At 38.1% G+C, this 24,476-nt stretch overlaps 1 protein-coding gene across 1 annotated transcript; it reads left to right on the top strand.

Moving 5' to 3' along the window:
- The first annotated feature begins 316 nt into the window (after positions 1-316).
- Positions 317-694, top strand: LOC148216629 (small ribosomal subunit protein eS4, Y-like). The gene has a single exon (XM_088134080.1). It carries the CDS (start codon positions 317-319, stop codon positions 692-694), a length of 378 nt encoding a protein of 125 aa, XP_087990206.1.
- Positions 695-24,476: the final 23,782 nt, after the last annotated feature.

Genomic DNA, 24,476 nt, shown 5'->3' with positions numbered 1-24,476 from the left:
ATCCACAGCTAGGTCAAGAGGCAGTTTCCAGGCTAGGCTGAAACATCAAATTGTGTCTATAATCTGAATGCAAGAGTACAGTAAGGTGTGAGAGTCAGATCTAGCCATTCAACAAATCTAGACTAATCAGGATTGGAGCAAAGACAGAAGCCTGCCTGCTTTCACCTTCTTCCAGTGTGTGTGTTCATGTGCCTTTGAGTCAGTCTTGACTCCTGGAAACTGCCTGGGCAAGTCCCTGCAGTTTTCTTGGCAAAGTTTCAGAAGTGGGTTGCCACTGCCTGTTGAGAGAAAGGCCCTTTCTTGGCAGAGCGCAGCCATGGCTCCTGGACCCAAGAAGCACCTGAAGCATGTGGCGGCTCTAAAGCATTGGATGCTGGATAAGCTGATGGGAGCTTTTGCACCCCATCCATTGACAGGACCCCACAAACTGAGGGAATGCCTCCCACTTATAATCTTTCTCAGGAATAGGCTTAAATATGCCCTGACTGGTGATAAGATCAAGAAAATCTGCATGCAATGGTTCATCAAGATTGATGGCAAAATCCACACAGATATTACCTGTCCAGCTGAGGATGTGAGTAGCATTGAGACAACAGATGAGCACTTCCACCTTGTGTACAATACCAGGGGATGCTTTGCTGTCTACCACATTACACCAGAAGAAGCAAAATTCAAGTTATGCAAGGTTATGTGAAATACAGAGTGAAATACAAGCTGAAAATAACTAATTATCAATAGAACAGAGTCCACAGCTAGGTCAAGAGTCAGTTTCCAGGCTAGGCTGAAACATCAAATTGTGTCTATAATCTGAATGCAAGAGTACAGTAAGGAATATATCTACGAAGGGAATATCCTGCCTCATGGAAAGCGAATCCATCTCACTGTTGCTGACAAGAGAGACAAGAGGCTAGAAGCTAAACAGAGCAGCAGTTGAGCCCCCTGATGTGCTAGTGCGAAGCCCAATCCAGAATGATTTCCAGTTTCATAAATAATTTTTTTTTACAAAGTTGGAGGGAAAAAAAGCCTGAGAGAGAGTGACTGGCCCAAAGTCACCCAGCTGGCTTGTGCCTCAGGCAGGACTAGAACTCACAGTCTCCCGGTTTCTAGCTTAGTGCCTTAACGACTATACCAAACTGGTTCCCTCCTGCTTCCAGAGCTGGTGGCAAATCCATGGGTTAATCCTTATCCACTGATATATTATGAGTAAGACCAATGTCTTTCTTGTGTCCCATAAAGCAGTTCCGTACTTCACTAGAGATCTTCAAAGAATGGGCATGTCTTGTCTATTTCTTCCAGACCATCTGTGTAGGCAGAAACTCTTGCTGATTTACCTATTGGTCTACTGCTTTTGATACAAAGAAAATAAACAAAGCAAATGTTCATATTTGTGCATGTCTATCACAACAACTGTTTTAAAAAATCATATTATCATTGTCTAGACATTCTCTAGTATCTTTTTTAAGATAATAAGTGAGTAATCTGTAGCCTGTGAATGCCTATACAATAAAGCTAGTATATAAGAAAGAAAGAAAGAAAGAAAGAAAGAAAGAAAGAAAGAAAGAAAGAAAGAAAGAAAGAAAGAAAGAAAAGAAAAGAAAAGAAAAGAAAAGAAAAGAAAAGAAAAGAAAAGAAAAGAAAAGAAAAGAAAAGGCAACCTTGTAGAGAATTAATGCATTGATAAATATGTAAGAGCATTGCACAAAACAGGAATCATATCCATTACCAGAATTTGAGAAAGTAAATACACACACACACATACACACTTTCATTTTCCAGACTTGGATGTAATTTATACCTTTTAAGAGAATGCATTTTATAATAGACTTAATGTTACTCTTAATTATATGCACAGTTGTGCCTCCCTTGGGGCAGCTTTACTTTTACTTTATGAAATTATATAACTCTCAGTAATTTTAATACCAATAAGAATTATAAATTGAACTACGAGCTGAACACTAGTAACTGAATGTTTAGATCTGTTTAAATGAAAATGGAAAATACATTTGTTTCAAAGGAAAAAGAGGATTTAATACCTCTATTATTTTTTTCAAACTTTTAATATATAAAATATTTTTCATTCAGAATGAAATATCCTCCCACTCAGCCAAAAGGTCTTACAGGAGTTTAACGCAGTCAACTGAAACATCTTCAGCCTGATCCATACTCTCTCTAAGACTTGGTTCTCCCTTCCTCCATCCCATCTCTTTTTCCCCTACAAATACAAATTCCTTCATTTGATGTGTGAATATAATTATGTTATATATACTTATGTTATCTGTAAAGATATAGTGAAGTAAGATTACATACAATTCTAGAAGAAACATAAACTGTAGTGGTAGTACCAGCACTTGTGTCTTTCTCATCCAAATAATTCATACTATGCAATATGACATCTTACTTATTTGTTTATTTATTATATTTATATCCCACTCTTCTTTCTATTTTTTTTTAACTTTCCCTTAATGTAACTTCTATTTTTGACCAGATTTATGTTCTCTGTCTATATTTGCATAATACAGGTCAGAAACTTTATTTCCTCTCTGGTGCCAGTGGTATTTGACTTTCCTTTTCTTATTTTATACCATAATAATTGTCCTTCATTCCTCCTCTCCCAACCCCAGACAGCCTTGGGATATTCACAATTATAAGGAAGAACTCAGACATCTGCCTAGAAAATGAATGGAGAGGATCTACAGCCAAGCTTTTACAATAAGTGCTTAAAATGGGAATGGCATTCCCACTTGAATTCTACTTTGGATTTGATACTTTATCAAACTCTCTCCTGCAAGATGCCTATGTGTTTTGTGTAGTTATTGTTTTCATTATCAATGAAAATAAATACCCAGAACACACAGGGTTGTGCAGTGCAAAATCTAGAGATAGTAAGTGGCAAGGCCATCAATATATTCACATTCCACTTGTATTTATAGACGAGAGTGATAATGTTTTGATCTATGCAGAAAGGTAAGCACTTCATCATATGTTGACACTCCAGTACCTGCCAACAAATTAATGTTGGCCTCCTTGGCTGAAAGTTAATTCTGGACGGACATGCTGCTGTAAACCAGACAGGATAACTGAATCTTCCTTAAAAATTTCCATGCAATTGAGAAAACCAGACGAACTGGAGCAATCATTACTTTCAGGGATTAACTGTTAAACAAGAACCAGCTTATAATACTGTATCATGGAAATCCCTTGAAATTCAAAGAGAAAGATTAAAACCATGATTAAGACTGCCAAAATAATGATCCTGGCCAACCGACCAAAATACACTTTGCCATGCCTGCATTTTCCCCATGATAGTTCTGAAAAAGAAATATGATTGATAGCATCACTTTACAGGAGAAGGGTAACATTTCCAAATTGTATCTTATAAAAAGTGCTTTCCAATCTACTCTTTGGCACAGCTTTATAAAGATATAGACATGACTCCCCACTCTGATGTCCTTCAGATATGTTGATCATTAACTTCCATAATTTCCAGTAAGCATGGCCAATGGCTGAGAAGGATAAGAGCTAAGTCCAACGCATCTGGATTGTACTGGATAACACAATTTTCTATAGAATTGTCTATAGGTTCTATAGACACCTTCTTTCAAAAGTGAGAAACTGGGAATTGTTAAAAAAATGTGTTATTCATTCATTTGAGAAATGTTCATTTTATATTTCTGGTGCTAGCCATTTTTGGCATTTGACTGCAGACTGATAGTATATACATTCAATCATTACCTTTATTAAATTAATACTATTTTTTTAACTTTAATAAGATAATTAATTACGTCATGATCATATTGCAATAAACTTGAGTAAAATTTCACATTGTCATAATATCCTACATAACACCCCATCAAGTTAATATTTGTTTTAAAATCACATAATTAAAATGTAATATATAAAAGCCAAAAATGTATACTCTAATTTAGATAAGGAACTCACTTGTGGGAATGTAGTAATGGACAGAAAAACAATATGTATCCAAATGCTAGATAAGAGCACATCCTTTTGTTATGACTTAGTACCATAATGCTTTGCTTAGCACATTTGTAATATGCATATACATTAAAGATCTTTAATACAACTAGTTGTAAACAAATACCAAATTATACATTAACGTATCCGGGGACTGGCTGATGCTAATCGTGCTACTAATGTCAGAAGCTCAATTTCTATTTTTCTAACTGTGGTCTTACTTTTAAATGGTTATCAATTTAATGCACTAACAGCATCAAATGGAACAGGAAGGGGAAGCAGAAGAGGATGCGTAAAGAAGGGAAATTGCACAAGTGAGTGGATTGGAAAACACTGACCAGAGTTTTAATCGATTCAGCTTTATAAGAGCTATGGTGTGTCATCAGACACAAATCTGCACTTCAGACCTGTTGGCAGAAACCTATTTGTCAGCCTCCTTGTTCAATAACTTCTTAAAATGAAGGGCTGGTTCATCCTGATGTAAAACAATCACATGCTTGCCCCTGTCACACGGGAAGAAAGAAACAGCCTGCTAGTCTCAAAACTGGGCTGGAGTTGTATTTATTTAACTACTGAGTTTATGTCCTGAGACCAAAAGCAATGACAAATACAATATAAACACAGATTCAATATATAATATAAAATAATAAGAACATTAAGGAGACAGAAATAATGGCAGAATCTTCTAGGCCCAACACAGATAACCCTACCATCCAAGCCTAACCTTGATTAAAAACCAGTACCTTTTGATGGCAAATACAATGAAGGAGAATTTAGCCATTTTTGAAGGAATTTCAGCAGACTGGATTTGACCCAGATTGAAGAATGTGAAGTGTAGTTCTTATGAATTTTGATTGAATTGTTTCTAAGGTCATTATAGCTTTATAGGCACAAAGTTGTGTGCTACACAGCAAAAGACATAGCACCTTTGCTGTAAATAATTTAACTGCCTTAGAGGCAAAGTTATTATCATTACAACTAGCAAATCTAATTATAGCATTAGAAGCCTTAGGGGCATAAATTTATGTGAAAACTCCCTGGGTCTCCTAATGGATATGGAATTTTAATTAAACCTAAACTCCAAATATTTTGTTTCTGTTACTGAAAATGAAGAATTTTCTGGAGTCTTTTCAAATTTACCCAAGCCATGCTTTTATTATCTGGATATCAAGCCTAACAGAAAAGCACAGGTGCCGTGGCAAAACAAATCAACCCAGAAGCAAAACCAACTTTGTATACTTCCAAGAAGCCCAGTAAGTCAGTCTTGGAAGAAACAGCCAAGCCTCAACTAGGGATCCTTTAACTCCATCATCCCTATGCATTCTCCCAGAGGAAATGTCATTCTTTCACTCAGCTGCCAAAGAAGGACCAAGCTATCGTCCTCCAGATATTAAAGGAACTGAAACAGGCCTTGTCAGAACTGCATATTAATGTAACCTCCTTTAAATCAGGTACAACATCAGCTCCCAAGTCTGTAATTCTGAACAAGCAACTCAGCCAATCTACTCCTACAGACTCCTGAAGTTTTTTAAAGCTAAAACACGCAAAGAACTTAATCAAAAGCAGTTTATAGGGAAGGGTCAGAACAATGAAAACACTGAAGATAGTGATATTGATGATCCCCTGCCAAATCTATCTGCAGCTCAATCCCTGGACAATATTTATATCTGTCAGGGAGCCTGTCCTAAAACATTTGAGTTCTGGGACTTGTTGAGGTTAACTTGACCCTGAGTTAACCCTCCACTCCCATAACAGTGAGCTACTCTGAGGCAATCCTGGGGTATATCTTGCTGAATTATACTTGTGGAGTCCTTGGGTTTCTCTGAGCTTGGTGGTTTTCTTGCAAACATTTCGTTACCTGGCTAGGTAACATCTTCAGTGGCAGAATGGAATGGGGTTTGCTGTCTGTTTATATACAGTGGCATGCCCTGCCAGTGTTGGTGGGGGTGTTTTCTCTCTGGTAGTTCCTTGATTAAGGTATTGTTTACTGCTTGGTTGTATGTCTGGTGGTAATCTTAGTGTTAATCTCTGCTTATGTGGGTGATGATTGCTGGTAAGGAGATGTTCTGGTCTTTTGTTCCCTTTTTATTGTCTCTTTTGAATAGTGTGTAGATGTTGTTTATCTCTATGTGCCTGTTGATGGCTGCCTTGTCTGAATACCAGGCTTCCAGGAATTCCCTCCCTTTGGTTGGCATTCCAAAGAAACCCTGCTTTCACCTGACTATTAAGGAAGTTTGTTTTTCTTTTCTTCTTTTGTAAGAAGTCTGGGAATATGAGTCTGTAGAGATGGAGGGATACATATCCTTCTCACTTCAATCAGTTTATTTATTTATACATAGACTGATTCCTGCCCATCTCCCCACAGTGGGGGACTCTGGGTGGTTTACATCAAATTAAAGCAAATAAATACATGATTAAAAATTATAAAAAGACAAACACAGCTACACAAATAGAAAGAAGAGAAGAAAAAAAAAAAACCCAAGAGGCCGATGGAAGCCACACTATGCCTCTAGGGGGCTAGCCAACCCCATTTCCGACAACTTCCCTCCCCGCCCCAGGCCAGATGGCAGAGCCAGGTCTTTAAATCCCTCCAAAACGCCGGGAGTGAGGGGGCCTGTCTCACCTCTGGGGGCAAGATGTTCCAAAGGGCAGGGGCTACAGCAGAGAAGGCCCACCTTCTAGACCCCACTAGTCGGAGTATTTTTGTGGAGGGGTTCCGGAGCATGCCCCTTCTGTAAGATCGGGTGGGATGGGTTGAAATAGTGGGGGCAAGGTGGTCCCTCAGGTAGCTTGGCCCTTTGCCATGTAGGGCTTTAAAGGTGATAACCAACACCTTGAATTGGACCCGGAAGCAAACTGGTACCCAATGCAGCTCATGGAGCAAAGGTGTTATATGGCTCCTTCTTCGGACCCCAAAAATAGCTTGTGTGGCTGCATTCTGGACCAGCTGAAGCTTCTGGATACTCTTCAAGGGTAGCCCCATGTAGAGCACATTGCAATAGTCTATCTGGGAGATAACAAGGGCATGAGTGACCGTTCGAAGGGCATCCCAATCCAGGAAGGGGGTTAACTGGTGCACAACCCGAAGCTGTGCAATTCCTAGCTTGAAAGGAGGTTGAGCTAACAATGGTGTTAGTATTCTAGTATCTAACAAATGTTTCCGTGCCTATTCATTATAATTCTCTGGCTATCACTATAGAGCTAAAAAAATATTTATTTATTTATTTATTTATTAAAATTTTATTTAAAACATTTTTACCCTGCTCTAGTCAAAAAGACTTTTAGAGCAGCTTCCAAATATTAGTGATGAGAAACTGCCTTCTCTCAGACTTATAATGGAACAGTCATGATACACAAGGAAAAAGAATGGTGAGGGAAGAGGAAAAGAACAAATTCAGACACAAGTTCTTAAAGTTACAGTTCATATCCCAACCAAATCAATGATCTCCTGATCTTCTAACTTATGCTCCTTGGGCACCTATTATCATCTATTTTTTTATGCCCTTGCCTGCTCCCAACCCCCTGAGTATTGCCCCTTTGTTGCTACTGCTGTTGCTGCCACCACCATCACTTCTGCAAGCAAGGACATACTCTACCCTCTCCTTCTGACATTCTTCAGATTGCTGAAAATCTTCCATTTGGCCTTGGATGGGAAGGAGCGCATGCACTGGTATCTTACTGAGATGCCAGAGGATGAGCTTACAGGATAGCTGACTGGAGTCTTTGGTCATTAGCCCGATGTGCAGTGTATTTGCTATAGCCAAGATGCCAGAAAGCTTGCTCAACCACAAGTAATTTTTGCCTGCTCTGAAGGCTTGATGCTCAGGCAACCAGAAAAGCAGTTCATGGCCAGCCAATATGCAGTAGGTGTTTTTTGTCTGAGGAATGAGGCACAAATTCATGCATTATTGAAGAAAACATTCTAGTTTACCCATCTCCTTCCCCCCTCTGCTTCTCATAGCTTTGGCTACTCTTGCTCACCTTAGCCTTCATCCTGCTCAGTCTTGGACTAGTGGACAGGCAAGCGGGTCCAGAAAAGCTCAGAGGAATCTATCTGAGTGCAAAACTCCCAAATTCAGTAGAGCCAAAGCAACAATCTATGAGGGATTCAAAGTGTTTGCAAAGTTTGTCTAGTATTACTCGCTCCAAGGTTTTCCAAGTCTTGGTCTGATAAAGCTTGTGTCTAGGCAGGACTAAATTGGTTGATGCATGCGTAGGTTGGTGTTTTACAGCCTTATCCTCTACTTCTTCAAGTTGCAGAGGACCTAATACCTATTCACTCCAGCCAAGGATGTAGCCTAATGCCTCAAAAGTCACAAATTGTGACAAAAGTTGAGATAAATATGCAAGTTATGATGTGCATTAACATTAAATCCAAAGCAAGAAGGAGAATAGGAAAACCCTGATTTGATGAGCAAGGAGAAGATCACAGTACAGCCTGAAGACTTCTCTTCTGTTTGGCATCTCTCACTTGGGATCCAGTTGACTTCTGCTTTTCTCCTCTTGCTTCCACAAGACTTTCAATTGTTTTTGTCCTGTTTCCACAAGGCAGACAACTGTTTGTGTCTGTGTCCTGCTAGTGCAATATTAGATGAGCTGTGTGCAGCAAGAAAATGGATTCCCTTTGCCCGGCTCCTCCATGACCCCCCCCCATAAGAGTTTGTGGGGAGGCTGGGAAGGGACTGGAAGGGAAAGTATACACATATAATCAAAAGATAGGAGATTTCTCAACTGACAGCTTATCTCATCAATGGCAACTTAGCCCAAGTGACAAGAAAACTGAGAAGCAGCTTTTCAAATCATTTAAAGGGTCTCTACCTTAATTAACTCACTATAAACAAGGGTGGGAAATTCTGTATTTATTCCAGGCTAGCAGAAAATATATCTTACCAAAATCTCTGTGTTTCTTGCTTTCTCGTTCTCGTCCAGCTCCTTGGGCTGCTCACCCCCCATTCCCCTGTAAATTGGTAACAGGATTACCTAATTTCCAAATGCTATTCCACAAGGGATTATATTATATCATGTGGCTCAGTAGATGAATAAGAAACAAAGCAAAATCTTATATAATAATGTGAGGAACTGATGGATTTCCCCCCCCCCCCCAGTTAATTGTTACATTGAGTTAATTGTAATGACTCCTTCTACAAGAGCTTGGCAAAAGTGATGAAAATCAGTGCTTTGGAACAGAGCCACACAATCTGCAATTTCATGTTCATTCCTTCTTCCTTAACAAAAGAACTCCTTGCCTTCATCTGCAAGAAAGTAGAATGAATGAACACAATATACAGTATGTATATATGTATGTATGCATAAACTAGAGATGGATGGATGGATGGATGGATGGATGGATGGATGGATGGATGGATGGATGGATGGATGGATGACTGACAGACAGACAGACAGACAGACAGACAGACCACTTGGCTCAGCTTTATTTGCAACTACAGATGACAGCTGCATTAGTAACAGCATGTGCCAGGTTTGCTATTTTACTCAAAAGTAAGAATGTCAGCAATCTGGATGAAGATTACAGTACATAGAGAGATATTAATCCTTCCCTCTCTAACAGCAGCAACCCTCCTCACCCCCCCCCCCAAGTACATCACTATGTGTACTTACTGATAGTATAAACAGTTCCTGCCAGGTTTTCAGATAGTTAAAAAAAATACACTAATAACATGCTTTCCCAAGTTTTCAGATAGTTAAAAAAGTACAGTAATAATACGGTATATTTTCATGACTGTAGTAGTAAGGGGATTCAGCACAGATGTTGTGGTAGAAAATCAATGCCCCCATGGAACAAATATCAAACTAGTGAAATGTTATGGCCCTTAAATGTTTCAGAAAGAAGTGGCCAATGACAGATAATAGGCCAATGATGCTGGTGATTCACAGAGAGAATATCACAGCTTTATGGTGCTGATTTTTCACACATCTAATATGACCATACAACACCCAATAGTAGTGGTGTAACATCTTTTGTCCTGCTTCCCCTTTTATTCTTCAAACTGCCTGAGGAATTTAGTATCTGTACCTATACTAATGAACAAGTCAACACTTTATTCACTGTTTTTCCCCCCACTTTCTGAATGATCCAACAAAGTTTATAAAGGTGTACTTTGAGATAAATTCTGGTTAGACATGGATATTGTACACTCACTTTAGCAGCTAATAATAATAACAGTAATAATAATAGCAACAACAAAAACACAATAATAATAACAATAATAATAATCCTCCCCCAGTGAGGCACTACCTTGACATGGTTGTGGGGCTTGCATGCTCCAAGGAGGATGAGAGCTATGCCAGAGGTTCAACCATACTGGACAGGACTCATCAGTGGAGCCAGACAAAGTATGTCTCTCCCATAAACAATATGGTGAGACGTAATTTACAGAAACCCATACCAGATCGGTCATCGCCCAAGTCAACAAGGACCGTGCTAGGTGTTCTAGTTCCTGGACATCTGGTGACAAGTGGGCTACAGGACTCGGGAATGTTGGCTAAGAAACCAGGGCTAGCAGCTGCAAAACTACTGGAAGAAAAGTTAACATCTGCATATCCCAGGTCCTTGGGAAGGACTCAATAGGTAGATAAATATGCCAAATCCAGTCTAAACATCTGGCTGGCTGTGCAACCAACCATAATAATAATAATGAGACAGCAGAAGAAAAAGAAAAAAAACTGGAGAAAGTAATAAAATATAAAGACCTGCAAATAGAAATAGAAAGACTGTTCCAAAAGAAAACAAAGATAGTACCAATAGATATAGGCACCTCTGATACAATCCCAAAACATCTGGAGCACCACTTAAAGACCATCGGCATTGACAAATTCATCATCAGCTTTACTTGGAACAGCTTATATCCTGTGACAATACCTTTAACACCATCAAACAACATGTGCCTATCCCAGGTCCTTGGGAAGAGCTCAATAGGTGAATAAAAATGCCAAATCCAGTCTAAATATCTGGCTGACTGTGCAACCAACTGTAATAACATCAAGAGAGGAATCTTTCAAGGAGACTCACTATCTCCACTACTATTTGTCATTGCATTGATTCCTCTGTCAACAATACTGAAAAAGTCAGGACATGGCGATCAATCATCAAAAATACCTGCCAGGTTATCCCACCTCTTTTACATGGACATATCTGAAGTTGTATGGAAAAACACCATCTGAAATGGAATTGTTGCTCAACACTGTCCAAATATACAGCCAAGATATTGCAATGGAGTTTGGAGTGGACAGATGTGCCACCCTTACCATCAACAGGGGGAAAATAGTAAAAACTGAAGGAATCAAGTTGCCTCATGGAAATAACATCAAGAGTCTGGATGAAGATCACTACAAATACTTGGGCATCCTTCATGCTGACAACATCAAGCACGCTGAAGTCAAGAAGAAGATTAGTAGGGAATACAGCAGAAGAGTGAAGAAGATCTTAAAGTCCAAACTCAGTGGTGGAAATAACATCAAGGTGATTAACACCTTGGCAATTTAGGTCATTAGATATACAGCTGGAATAGTGGACTGAAGCAGAAATAGAAGCCCTGGATAGGAAGACCAGAAAAATAATGACAACGAATCATGCCCTTCATCCATGCAGCAACATTGACAGATTCAACTTACCAAGGAGCATAGGTGGACATGGAATGTTGCAAGTACACCAGACAGTTGAAGAAGAAAAAAAGGGCATTGGAAGAATATCTGAAGGACAGTGAAGAAGATGCACTGAAGCTAGTATACCATGAAGGCTTACTGAATACCAAACTGGTCTATAAGAAAGGCCACATGAAGAATAGAAAAGAGACATGGCAAAGCAAAGTATTACATGGCCAATACACACACACACACACACACACACACACACCAAAAATAAAAAATAAAAAACCTAGCATGCAAAGCAGATAACAAGACCTGGCAATGGCTAAGAGCAGGAAAGCTGAAGAAAGAGACAGAGGGGCTAATTCTGGCTGCACAAGACCAAGTCTTAAGAACAAATATATACAAAGCCAGAATTGAGAAGACAGTAACAGACAGCAAATGCTGCCTCTACAAAGAAGCTGAAGAAACAGTGGCCACCTAGTTAGCTGCTGCAAGAAAATTGCACAGACTGACTACAAACAACAGCATGACAAAGTAGCAATAATGGTGCATTGGAATATCTGCAAGAAATACCATTTGCCTGCAAGCAAGAACTGGTGGGACCACAAAACAGACAAAGTAATAGAAAATAAAGAAGCTAAAGTGCTCTGGGATTTTCAGACAAGCACCTGCCACATAACACCCCAGACTTAACAACTGTTCATAATAAAGACAAAAAAAGTCTGGAGATTGCAATATCTGGAGACAGTAAAATAGAAGAGAAAGAAGTGGAGAAAATCACAAAATATAAAGATCTCCAAATAAAAGTAGAACGACTGTGGCAAAAGAAAGCAAATATAGTACCAATAGTAATATGTGCCTTGGGTGCAATTCCAAAACATCTGGAGCACCACTTGAAGACCATCAGCATTGCCAAAATCACCATCACTCATTTGCAAAAGGCAGCTTTACTTGGAACAGCTTATATCCTGTGACGATACCTTTAACACCATCAAACATCAACATCTGCCTATCCCAGGTCCTTGGGAAGAGCTCAATAGGTGAATACAAATGCCAGATCCAATCTAAACATCTGGCTGACTGTGCGACCAACAATAATAAATTTATATGTCTCCCGAGTCCCAAGAACTCTAAAATGTTTACATTTTAATGTGAGCTACATGAGGTTTTTTACAGGTAGGATCTCATTTTTTAAATCCCATCTTTATTACTGTTATAGATAACTCACAGCACTGAACATACCTAGTACTCCTTCCTCCTCCTATTTTCTCCACAACAGCAACCCTGTGAGGTGAGTTGGGCTGAGAGAGAGTTACTGGCCCAAAGTGCCCCAACTGGTTTTCATATCTAAGGCAGGACTGGAACTCGCAGTCTCTTGGTTTCTCCATTAGTGCAGTTTTCTTATTTCATGTCTTTCTTATTTACTCCTCTTCAACCAAATTATTCAGATCAAAGTGCAGTTAGCTTCATATACATATGCATACATACACATACACATATATGGAACTACAGCCACATCTAGGAATTGGGAGGGGTGATGGTACCATAGCAGATTGTCATCCTGTCCCATAGTGACTCCAGGATGACCAAATGGAAGACAACAGCATGGTCAGGGAGATGAAGATAGCTTTGTACTAGCAGGACACAGTTTGAGTTCTCCTCCAGTCCATGACTTCAATTGGAAATTCATTCTTTTTATTGATATCACTTTCTCATCATCATGACAAATTTGTAACTAGTACTTTCTTTCAGCCTGAGAAGAAAGCAATGGGAGGCAACACAGAGATGGGGAATAAATGTAAAACTAAAAAACAAGGCAGGAGGAGCTCTGTTGATGACTACATATAGATTTACTGTAGAATCACAATAATGCTGGCCAGATAATTTATAATACAATTCAATGAATTAAATATAGTGGATTCATGTCTATCACAAATTGCTATCTAAATTCAATTCCAGCTGAGTATAAAATCCCAAGAGTAATTAAAAAAAAATATTGAAAATTCAATTCAATGGGGGGGAAAGTCTTTAGTTTCTTTCCTTCTTTTTTCATTCTCCTTATCATAGTGTTTGAAATGGGATGAATTTTCTTTGGTTATGTGATGTTTTTGAGGCCATTCAGGATTCTTGTTTTGTATTTTATACTTTTAATTGTAAGCTACCCAGAGTCATTGGGAGCCAGGCAGCCTACAAATCATTTGTATATCTGTACATATAAATAAACAAATACATAAGTAAATGGAAATTAATCCCACCATTTCCAAGATACTTTCTTCCAATTAATGTGTTTATGATCAGGCTATAAGCTATGAAAGGCTTGCTTTATGCCAGAGAGATGGACGCATTAAGAATTTAATGTTGGAAGGCTCTTTTGCCTTTCTGATCATGATGATCTCTGATTAGTGTTCTCCAAAAGGCAAACTAGGATTTGGGCTTGATATTCAAATGCCATCTCCCTCCATAACTGTGGACAGTGTCAAGGAAGAAAACACTATATTCTCTTTTTATCTGTGGGAATTATTAGAGATCCAAGAATTAGTAGCCATAAATTATATATTAAGGATGTTTGTCATAAGTGTGAAACCAACTGTAAAACATAAAGCTTCTGTTCTATATTTCTTCACACACAGACATGCATACACTCACACAAATTTAGCACTACATTCATCATGTCACAGCAAGTAGTATGCATTCTTATTTCCACTTTAAATATATATAGTAGACCATAGATCATAAGTTATTGATGCTGAGAATCCAAATTGTGTACAATTATTTCAATGAACCTTTTTTGATTTCAAGGAAATGGTGAACTGACAGATTTTTTCTCTGCCAGCCTCAAACTATTTTACAGCTTGTAAACCTGTTAAGTGTCCTTCCCTATCCAAAGTTTAACTGGTAGTGAAAATTCTACAAACAGTGTAACTTCAGTTTAAAAAAATGGTTCCAGGGGATATCCTAAATAATAACAGCTATCAAGAAATAAGCAATTGATATGTAACCACCTGGGGCTTCAATCCTATGCATTCTTATTTAGGCAGAATTCCCATTGAACTCAGAGGTTTATTTCTAAGATAAATGTATAGGACTGCATGATTTATGATATACATATACCCTGCAGTTGTGATTATGGAATAAACTGAAGGAGGTAAATAGTACTGCTTAATTAGGTTATTTCTGTGATGCACCAAGTGATAGGTAAGAGTTTAGCTCTGAAAACAACAGAAGAGAGGGAATTGGAGTGCAGGAGAAAAAGGGAGAAGGAGAAGGAGAAGGAGAAGGAGAAGGAGAAGGAGAAGGAGAAGGAGAAGGAGAAGGAGAAGGAGAAGGAGAAGGAGAAGGAGAAGGAGAAGGAGTTGTCCTGTATCTGTGTTGAGTACACCACACATTTTTAATGTATTCTAAAATTATTATTATTATTATTATTATTATTATTATTATTATTATTATTATTATTATTTACAAGTGAGATATTGCATTTCTCCTCAATATTAATGGAATAACTATTTTACAAATATATTAGATATGAAGATAGTTTTGGTATGAATGCATTTCTCAAACTCTTAAAAGCTGTAAAATGCTCACATTACAAAATTACGCACTTGAAAGAGAAGAGGGATGAATGGGATCTGAAGTTCTAAAGGAGTAAGAAGAGAACATAATTACTGTAAATGAAGATTCAAATTGCTGTAGCTCTCTGAAATTGGAATATTGCAAACTATTACTTCAGAATCACTGTTTTTATGGGCTTCATTCACACATATGTTCTAATGACTAATTAGTGGGAGAAAAAATAGACAAACCTTACTAAAATTTACTTCTTGATGTGTTTTCATCTTGAGTTCCTCCAATTTTCACCTACAGTTTTCTGCTGAAGCCCAGAAGGTTGTTACAGGAGGTAAGAGGTTGGGTTCCTGCATGGTCCCCTATATTTCATGAATTGCCCATAAAATACTTTAATAACTTAGATTATAAAAATGGATTTTTAAAAATTTATTTATTTATTTGGGTTGAAGGTGATTCAACTGAATTGGTGCTTTGAAGCAGATCTGCAAAGTGGCTTGGCACTGTGCCTTTAGTTACTGGATGAGTTCCTTCAATGGTCTTCTAGACAGCACAAATACAGAAGCTACTTACCTCAATTAATCTTGTCTCTAGCATGTCAAGCACCAAGACTGAGAGTCTTGCCTCAGTGCCCATAGTGATTCACTGAAATGGATTGCAGTGATTCTGCACCGGCCTCTTCACAACATCTTCTGATTTTAGCAGCTGTATCTTAAGATTAGATAATGACAAAAGAGCAACATGTTTTCCTTTAAATGGAAGGGATTATTTGTGACAAATAAGGAAGTAAGTATTATAAAGCACTCTGTATAATGAATCTGGGATGGCTGGAACTTAACCTTTTGCTGTTAATATAGCCAGGACAAGTTCTTCATGTTGGACTTAGACGGCTAACTGGCAAATGAAATAATTCATTCTGTTCATGGAAAGAGCATATTTAAGGGAGACTTCTATTTAAGGGAAGGGGAAGGTAAATTGCTCCTCTCCCCCCCCCCCCCCCAATTTCCTTGTAATCTTAACTACCACCACCTATGCTATTTTGAAGGATCTGATAGAATAAGGTGCTGGTAAACTATTCCTTATCTTCTCCAACTTTGGAATGTTCACTTAGGAAAATGATGCCCCAGATAAGTCCAAGATGTCACTATTTTCTTTAGACATTAGTCCCAACAATATACTTTAATTTTCTTCTGCTTGATGAAAAAATAAAATATGATTTAACAAAGTGATTCCTAAGAGTACAAGAATCAGGTACATTAATCTGATGGAAACATCTCAGAAAAAGGTAATGGCAAACCTCTTCCACAATTCTGTCAAGAAAACTGCTTAAACCTGTCTATGAAGTCCTAAGAGTCAAGAATGTCTTGAAGACACCAAACACATCCACACCCCCACATATGCATACACCTGAGTATAGAGAATTTGCTCTGATTTTGTTCTATAAAGGTTGTTTTCATAGAAACACACATACTTTTAAAAAACTGATAACAGGTCATGAAGAATATGAGATTTTGCCTGTTGATTCAATATTATGCTTCTAAAATTAGTCTTACTTTAATTTAGCAACATTATTTAAACAATTAATTGGAATTTCATATGAAAAAGAATATGGGTTTCATCAACACTGTTTATTAGGGCTGAGTAAATATTTAATTCCAAGAGTCAATGGCAATTCAATAGAATCTCCACATTGACTTTTTTTTAATTAACTTGAACTCCTCTAAAGTGACTTGAATACTCCAGCACATTTGCAGAAAAGTTTTTTTTTTTTCCCCCTTCCTGAATTAATGCTCTAGGCCTGGCCTCTATATTGATACAGCATCAAGATATTTTTGATTAAGCAGATCTGTAGTCTTCATGTTTTTTGTCCCCTTATGTTGGAGGTACAGCATCAGTGGATAGAGGATGCCTGCAAGAGATATGAGAAAATTTCTGATACTGATTTCCCCAAAAGGGCAGGAACTTCCTCTAATCATGTTGCGGGGGAGGCTAGGGGGACACAAAGTAATCTGAAAGACTCAATGACCCTTAGACAGTATTTTAAAGGATTGAAGTCCCAATACACATGTACATGTGAACAAATATTCCAGCCTTCTCTCTTTATATTCCAGTATAAATGTAGGTTTAGCTAATTATACCTTTAAAAACCAAAGAAAAAAAAGTAGTTTTATAGATACCTTTCATGATATCCTCATATCAATAAATTGCATACTGGAAATCTATATCACTCTCAGAATTTCATTATGGTTTAAGAATCAAATAATATATCACAGCTACTGTATTATGCATGCATTTTATCACTTTTCCTCAAACAATTACTATATCTTCTTGATAAACTATCTAATACCACATTCAGGCTTCGATAAATATAAAGCTCAGAAACTTGACTCACACATCTTAAAAAGCTGATGCAACCATAATTCAAAGAAAAAGGAAAAGGAAAAGGAAAAGGAAAAGGAAAAGGAAAAGGAAAAGGAAAAGGAAAAGGAAAAGGAAAAGGAAAAGGAAAAGGAAAAGGAAAGAAAGAAAGAAAGAAAGAAAGAAAGAAAGAAAGAAAGAAAGAAAGAAAGAAAGAAAGCCAGCCAGCCAGCCAGCCAGCCAGCCAGCCAGCCAGCCAGCCAGCCAGCCAGCCAGCCAGCCAGCCAGCCATTGTGTTAACCTTAAATTCTTTAGTATCTCAAGAAAGAAGCGAAACTGAAACATTTCCAGATATGCATAGAATTAATTTATTTTATTTATTTAAGGAGCACTTATTTTTAATAATAGAATGGCTTAAGAAGCTAAAATACTTTCTCTTCAGGGCTTTCTTTTTAAAGTTGTTCCTTATCATTACTTTTATGGGTTCCCTCTGTTCCACAGTGTCAGTACTTTCACTTCTCAGGCTTACTTTTAGCCTAGAAAGGAGAAAGGAAAGGGGCAAAAAATAATATTTTCCGGAGACTCTGAAATTCCAGGTGTTGACATCTGGTTTGCCTTTCCCAATGCAGCAGTCTTTGCTACCAGCCACTCTACTCTGTAGACCTCTGTTTCTGATCTTGTTTTCTCCTGTCAAGTCCTCAGCTGCAGATGCTTCCAGTTGTGCCTGGATTCACACAACATGTCCAGTCCACACAGTACAAACACAACACCAGGAATGTCCAACAACTTCTCCCACTACCTAACTGATCTGTCCTTTATATAGTTTCATCAAAGATAGAAGTGCCTGTTCCAGATGTCTTAATTAAACAGGAAGCTTCTAGGTGTCTATGTGATACTTTCCATGGTGCTGCCAATGGAGGGGAGGGGAATCCTTCAACCTTGAAACCCCTTCACAACATTTTCCAAATTAGGGCATCTCACCCTGCCACGATGTCATACAAAAGTACAAAGGATGCCTGATTGCTGAGCGCACTGTTATTTTGGTTGATATTAATCAATTACAAATGATAAATTTCTTTCTTCCTACTGGATTGCCACTGAAATATAGAAGCCCATTTGAAATAAATTGCGCTTTTTCATCAGAATATTTTTTTCCCTTTTTTCCCCCTGATTTTATAGAAATAACCAGTTTTAAAGGAACCGCATTCACTTACGGAGATTGGATCTGCATAGTTTAAATGTCCTTTCAGATGAAGAATACCTGATGGTTTAGGGAACATATATAATAAAATCAATTTAAAAATCTTTTCCACATTGCAGAAAACTAAACACATTTTTCACATAGCAGTCTTTAATAGATACCCACAATCCACAGTCCTCATCTCAAACACTCACCTAAAGCCTTTATTTACATCTGATATTTGTCTAAAGACAAACATAATTGCTTACAAGATATCTAGAGCATTATAAGAAATTAAGATGTATGTTAATTAACTCTCAACACATATAATTAGGTCTTTTTTTCCCCATGAAATGAGCTGGGGACTTTCTTCCCTTTTAAAATGTTTTTGTATATGAAAGTACATGAGCATAATTCATTTACAACATTCCAAAAACCAAAAAGATTACTTCAGTTAGTGTATTAGCACAGTAAATAATTAAATAAAGAAGGGAAGAGAGGATCTTCTTGTCCCTAATGTTGACCCTGGTAAGCATTTCAGCTTAGCAGCAATGTCAAGTTCAGTGAAAGACACCAGTTCAGAGACAGAGTGCATGCTTTGCATGCAGAGCTCTCATATTTAATCCCTGATGTTGTCAGGTTAGTTAGAGAAGAATTCTATGTAAAATTGTAGAGAGCTTCTGTTGGCCATTGTCAACAATTGTGGACCAGATGAACCAATGATCTGACTCCAGTTGAGGCTGTTATCTACATCCCTATATGCTTTATTAAAATATGATGTGAGATTCACTGAAGACATAATTTTGCCAGCTAAAATCTATACAAAGCCAAGAAGAACAAACAGCAGGGTGTTTCAGCCTACAACTAGACAGTACTTTCTAGCAGTATGAAAGCTTATTGTTATACATTGTTATAAAGCATCAGTATGATGTAACCAAATAAATAAAACACTTCAGAACATGAAAAGAATAGCTTTATCTAGGTGGCAGTCCTACGTATGTATGACTTTTGTAAGGTATGACTTCTGTGTCTGATTCACAAAAGGTAAGGAAATAGAAGGAAGCAGAAAAAAAAAATGGTAAGGATCAATTTGTGATGATTACACTTTCTTTAAAATGTGTTTCCATTGCAAAAACTGTTGACTCTGCTAGGAAAAAGAATTGAGTTTGGTGTCATAACTCCAAGGCAATAAGAGGAAGGTATCCAGAAAATGAAAAGGAATGAAAAGCTAAAGGGAATGTGATGAATGCCAGAAAAATTCAACCATGCTTGTCATATTCTAGAATAGGCAACAGGAGAGGCTGTTTCACTCCCCCCCCCCCCACCGCCCACCGCCATTCATTCTTGTTTGTGTGGGTTAAGGAAGAGAGGAATTTGGGTGGAGAACTCCTGCTGACTTGCAGAGGATTTTGCAACCCTTGAAGCCAAAGAAGAGGCCACACAAACATGCTTGTATTCTAAAGTTAACAGGTAGCAAAGGCTGCTAAAACATTTCCTGCATCAATCTATGGCTAGCTTCTTGCTGATTCACCAGATGCAGGAGCAGTTGGAGAGGTGGTGGGCTGTGGTGCTAAGCTGTGAGAGACTGTGGGAACTATCTGGTTCAGTGGGTGTGACAAGAGGCAGCATAGCCCAGAGATGGGGGCCCATGAGAAGGAAATGCTTCAGAAAAACTCTGCCTTAATTGGCTTGCTATAAATCTGCCTGGGAGCTTACTTTTACAGTTTTCATGTTTTTAAACTTACGAGCATTAAGTAGAAAGCCACTGCGGATATTGTGAAAAAAATGGCCACGTGTTGTTGTCATTGTTGGAACTCAAATGCCAATAAGCAAACAATTGATTTTAACACTGCAACCCCAGAAAAAACAAAAAGCTGGAATTAGAACCAAGCTCAAGTGAAAAAGCAAAGGAAGGAAAGTGAAGCAGAAGAGATATCTGCAATTTTACTGCCCACACCAGATGTAGAAAGCAGCCACATAACGAGAAAGCTGTTAGCCAGCTGATAAAACTAGGAAAGTGGATATAAGGCTTCTTAAAGAGTCAAATCCTTCCCCGGAAAGCTGTAGGAAGAGGGTGGGGACAAAGACCTCCAAAATCCTTTCCATTCTATGATTCTAGGGATGATGAGTTGGTAAATAATCCTATATTTCTGAAAAAGAATAGGTTCTTATAGCATGTTAGGAGAGACTCTGGGAGTGGAGAAAGATACAGCAGGTGATAGCTCCACAGAGGTTCAGAGCAGACTTGCTGAAACTCACCCATGGAAACCTTTCAGCAGATCACATGGGGCAAGCAAGCAACCAAGCCCCCACCAAGAAAGCTAAAAACCAAAATCTTATTATGGTGTTCAACCAGCATAGGATAGAAATATCAGCACATTCATAGAAAATAAGATGTTAAAAGATAATATAAGAATGCTAGGTAAAAAGGAAGTATTCCTATAAAAGACCACTTGAAATAAATCTATAACTATCAACTACTATTCAACAAAAGCATTTTAACAGCTATACAAATACAGTTGAGTTTAATATTATATATCAGCAGGGAGGTTATTACCTGATAGTACCCTGTAAATTTTGAACACTGTTTCACAAAACTTTGCAACACTAGATGTTATGGAGGAATTGCAATCAGAAAGAAAAACTCACTTGAGTGACCTGGTGAACTACTAACAATTGGGGGGGGGGGGAGCCCTGCAGATACCTCTGTAGAATGAACAATACAGAAGCACATACTCAATTGTTTCAACTTGTCCATCACCACAGAGGCATAAATTTTTAGGAGGGGACGTTGGTTACATCTTTTTTCTATAGAACGAGAGGAAAGCACGACTGCAAAGATTCATCAGTGGGCAGAGCCAGATGGGTGACGTGATTAATAGCACCAGGCTAGAAACCAGAAGACTGAGATTTAGTCCTGCCTTAGGCATGAATCCAGCTGGGTAACTGAGCTAGTCATTTTTTCCCCCTCAGCCATAGGAAGAAGGCAATGGCAAACCACGTCTTAAAATGCTGCCAAGAAAACCTGTCCAGGCAGTCACCAGGAATTAAGACTGTCTTGAAGGCACTAAAAAAAAAAAAAGCAGCTATACTAGATTAGTATTATTATTTATTTAAATGACCAAGATCACCCAACTCTATAATGACTCTAGGCAACATAGAACATAAAATAGACACTGGAGATATAAGACCAGTAATCCAGAAATCTTATCATATTCCAGAAAAAGTCAGAGATACACCAGAAAAAGGAGTGTAAAACATGCCAGATTTAGGTGTAATTTTCACCTATAGTTTTAGTGTCTAAACCTAATGGGGTTGTGAGATTTTGTGTAGATCTAAGGATATCTTGATCAAGTAACAAAGACTGATAGCTAACCACAGAAGATGACTTGCTAGATCAGTTTGGTTTGCTTGCTTCAAGTTAGTCTTGACTACTGGAAATTAGATGAACAAGGCAATGTTACTACCTTCTTCCTGGAACTGAGAGTGACTGACCCAAAGTCACCCAGCTGGCTTCCATGGCCAAAGTAGGACTAGAACTCAGGTCTACTCTTCCTAATCTAGTGCCTTGGGTGACCTTGGACCAGTCCCTCTGTCTCAGCCCTAGGAAGCAGGCAATGGCAAGCCACTTCCATAATCTTGCCAAGAAAACTGCAGGGACTAGTCTAGGCAGTCAATAGGAGTCAGCACTGACTTGAAGGAAGCCAAAAAAAAAAAAAAAAAATCAGTTAAGCAGCGCTAAATAACTATCTACTTAGATTTAACCAAGGGCTACTGACAAATAATTCTAGAAATGAAATCTAATGAGAAAACAACCTTGAGATGACTCAAGGTTTATTTCAATTACAAAACTACCTTTTAGATGCCTTGGGACATCTTCAATCTTCTAAAGACTAGTAGCCTCCCCCCCACCCCCAGGAAGGTAAAAATATTATGAGTCCTATCTGGACAATATTGTGAATTACAGCATGATCTGGGAGGACCATCTGCAACTGTTATAGACTTAATTGCAGTCTTAACCATTAATCCAACCAAATTTCATCTTGGTTATTCTGAACTGTGTTATTTGGGCTGCATAGTAGATCAATAAGAAGTTAAACTGGAATAAAAGAAGGTGCAGGCTATTCAACAGACTATAGAATCTCCATCTACCAAGAAGTACGATCATTCCTACAAACTGTGGGATACCACAAGCAGTTAATGCTTCCCGCCACCCCCACCCCCCACCCCCCCACAACAGTGGGAACCCTCAGAGTAAGCCTAATAAAATTTGCTGGACAAAAAGACTTTCAAAGACTGCTTTGTGTTGTCAGCTTGTGTTAAAAGCACCAGATTTTAATCCTCCATTTGTTTTGTGTGCTGATACCTCTGATTTGGGTATGGCAGCTGTTCTAATGTAAGCATCTGAGAATGGACACTATCCAATGTTTACCTTTCCAAAAATAAATATTTCCTGATTAAAAGAAAGCCTATGCTTTGAAAGAGGGTGGGGGATAGAAACATTACAGGTTTTATCTATATGGTGGTGAATTCACAGTGGTCACATACATTTTGGCTGGAAAAGATGGACAGTATTAACAGGAAACTCACCCACTGGTACCTTACACTACAACAATACATGTTTTTCATTCAATGACAGGGAAACCATATCAAGTTGCTGACTTTCTATCTAAATATGGAACTGATACAGTTTTTTTTCCCGTCTCTCTCAATATATATCTTAATGAGAACAGTGGAAGGTTTGGGGAACCCATCCCACCTCTTCACTAAAAAGAGCAGTATGTGATATAATGACATCCTGCCCCATGATCTCCTAGACACACAAGCTGTATTTTTAATGTATAAGCTGAGTTTGGGAGAAAAACAAGAAGTAAAATAGATAAGGTTCTCATATACAGAGAGTTCTTACTCTTGGAGAAGGGTAGAATTGAAATGGACTAAGGAGCTGCCAGGAAGGTTGTTGCTGTTGGAGAGAGAGAGAAGAAAATAGCTGTCAAGCTAAGTTGGATTTAGGCAGATCTTCCAGGGTAGACCAAGGACCACCAAAAGTTACTGAAGATGAGGGGATCATACCTACCCAACAAGAGAGCAAGAAGTTCAGAAGAAGCCAAACAAGATCATAGTTCTGGTAACCACTGGAAATTGCCTATGAAGTATAATTAATGCCCTTGACTAACTCTAAGGAAGGAATTTAGTAATAGCTATACACACTTAGATATAGCTTATATTAGCCACATTCACTGGAATAGTAACTGAAGTTGTACTACTGCAAGCAGGGAGCTAATTAACCATTGAATGGTAGTAGCATATTAAGTCATTAAGTAATTTATTGCTTTCCTGAATGCCCAGCTTCAGAGGGGAAACTACATAATTAACCTTGCATGGTTTAAAGAAAAACTAAGAGATATCATTGAGTTATATCATAATGGAAAATTGGTTTCACAGGAAGGTTTTGTGTGCAGGATTGGACTGGCTGGGTCCTCAGAATCTCCATGTGTCATCCATGACATTTCTCCTAGCGATTTGCAAAAACAATCTAAACAATTTTTCACACAACTATTATGAAATAATCATAAATATTAGTTAACAAAAAATATAGGTAGTACCAGCATAGGTTCACTTCCTTCCCCTTCCCCTTACATCATTACTAAGGAATATCTCAAAACGAAGCAACCAAGCATAGAAATGCAACACTGACCATATTCATAATAAATTAAATTCTAAGGACCATTAATAAATTAAATTAAAAGTAAATAAAAGCAAAACATCTCCTTAGAGGGCTTGTGTGTGTTGAATA

The sequence above is a fragment of the Python bivittatus genome, unplaced genomic scaffold, assembly GCF_059951505.1.
Source record: "Python bivittatus isolate LINGU-HERP-01145 unplaced genomic scaffold, Pbiv_v1 ctg000080_np1212, whole genome shotgun sequence".
NCBI classification, from domain to species: domain Eukaryota; kingdom Metazoa; phylum Chordata; class Lepidosauria; order Squamata; family Pythonidae; genus Python; species Python bivittatus.
Note: the sequence above shows the minus strand (reverse complement) of the source record. Positions and strands in the feature narration are given on the sequence as shown.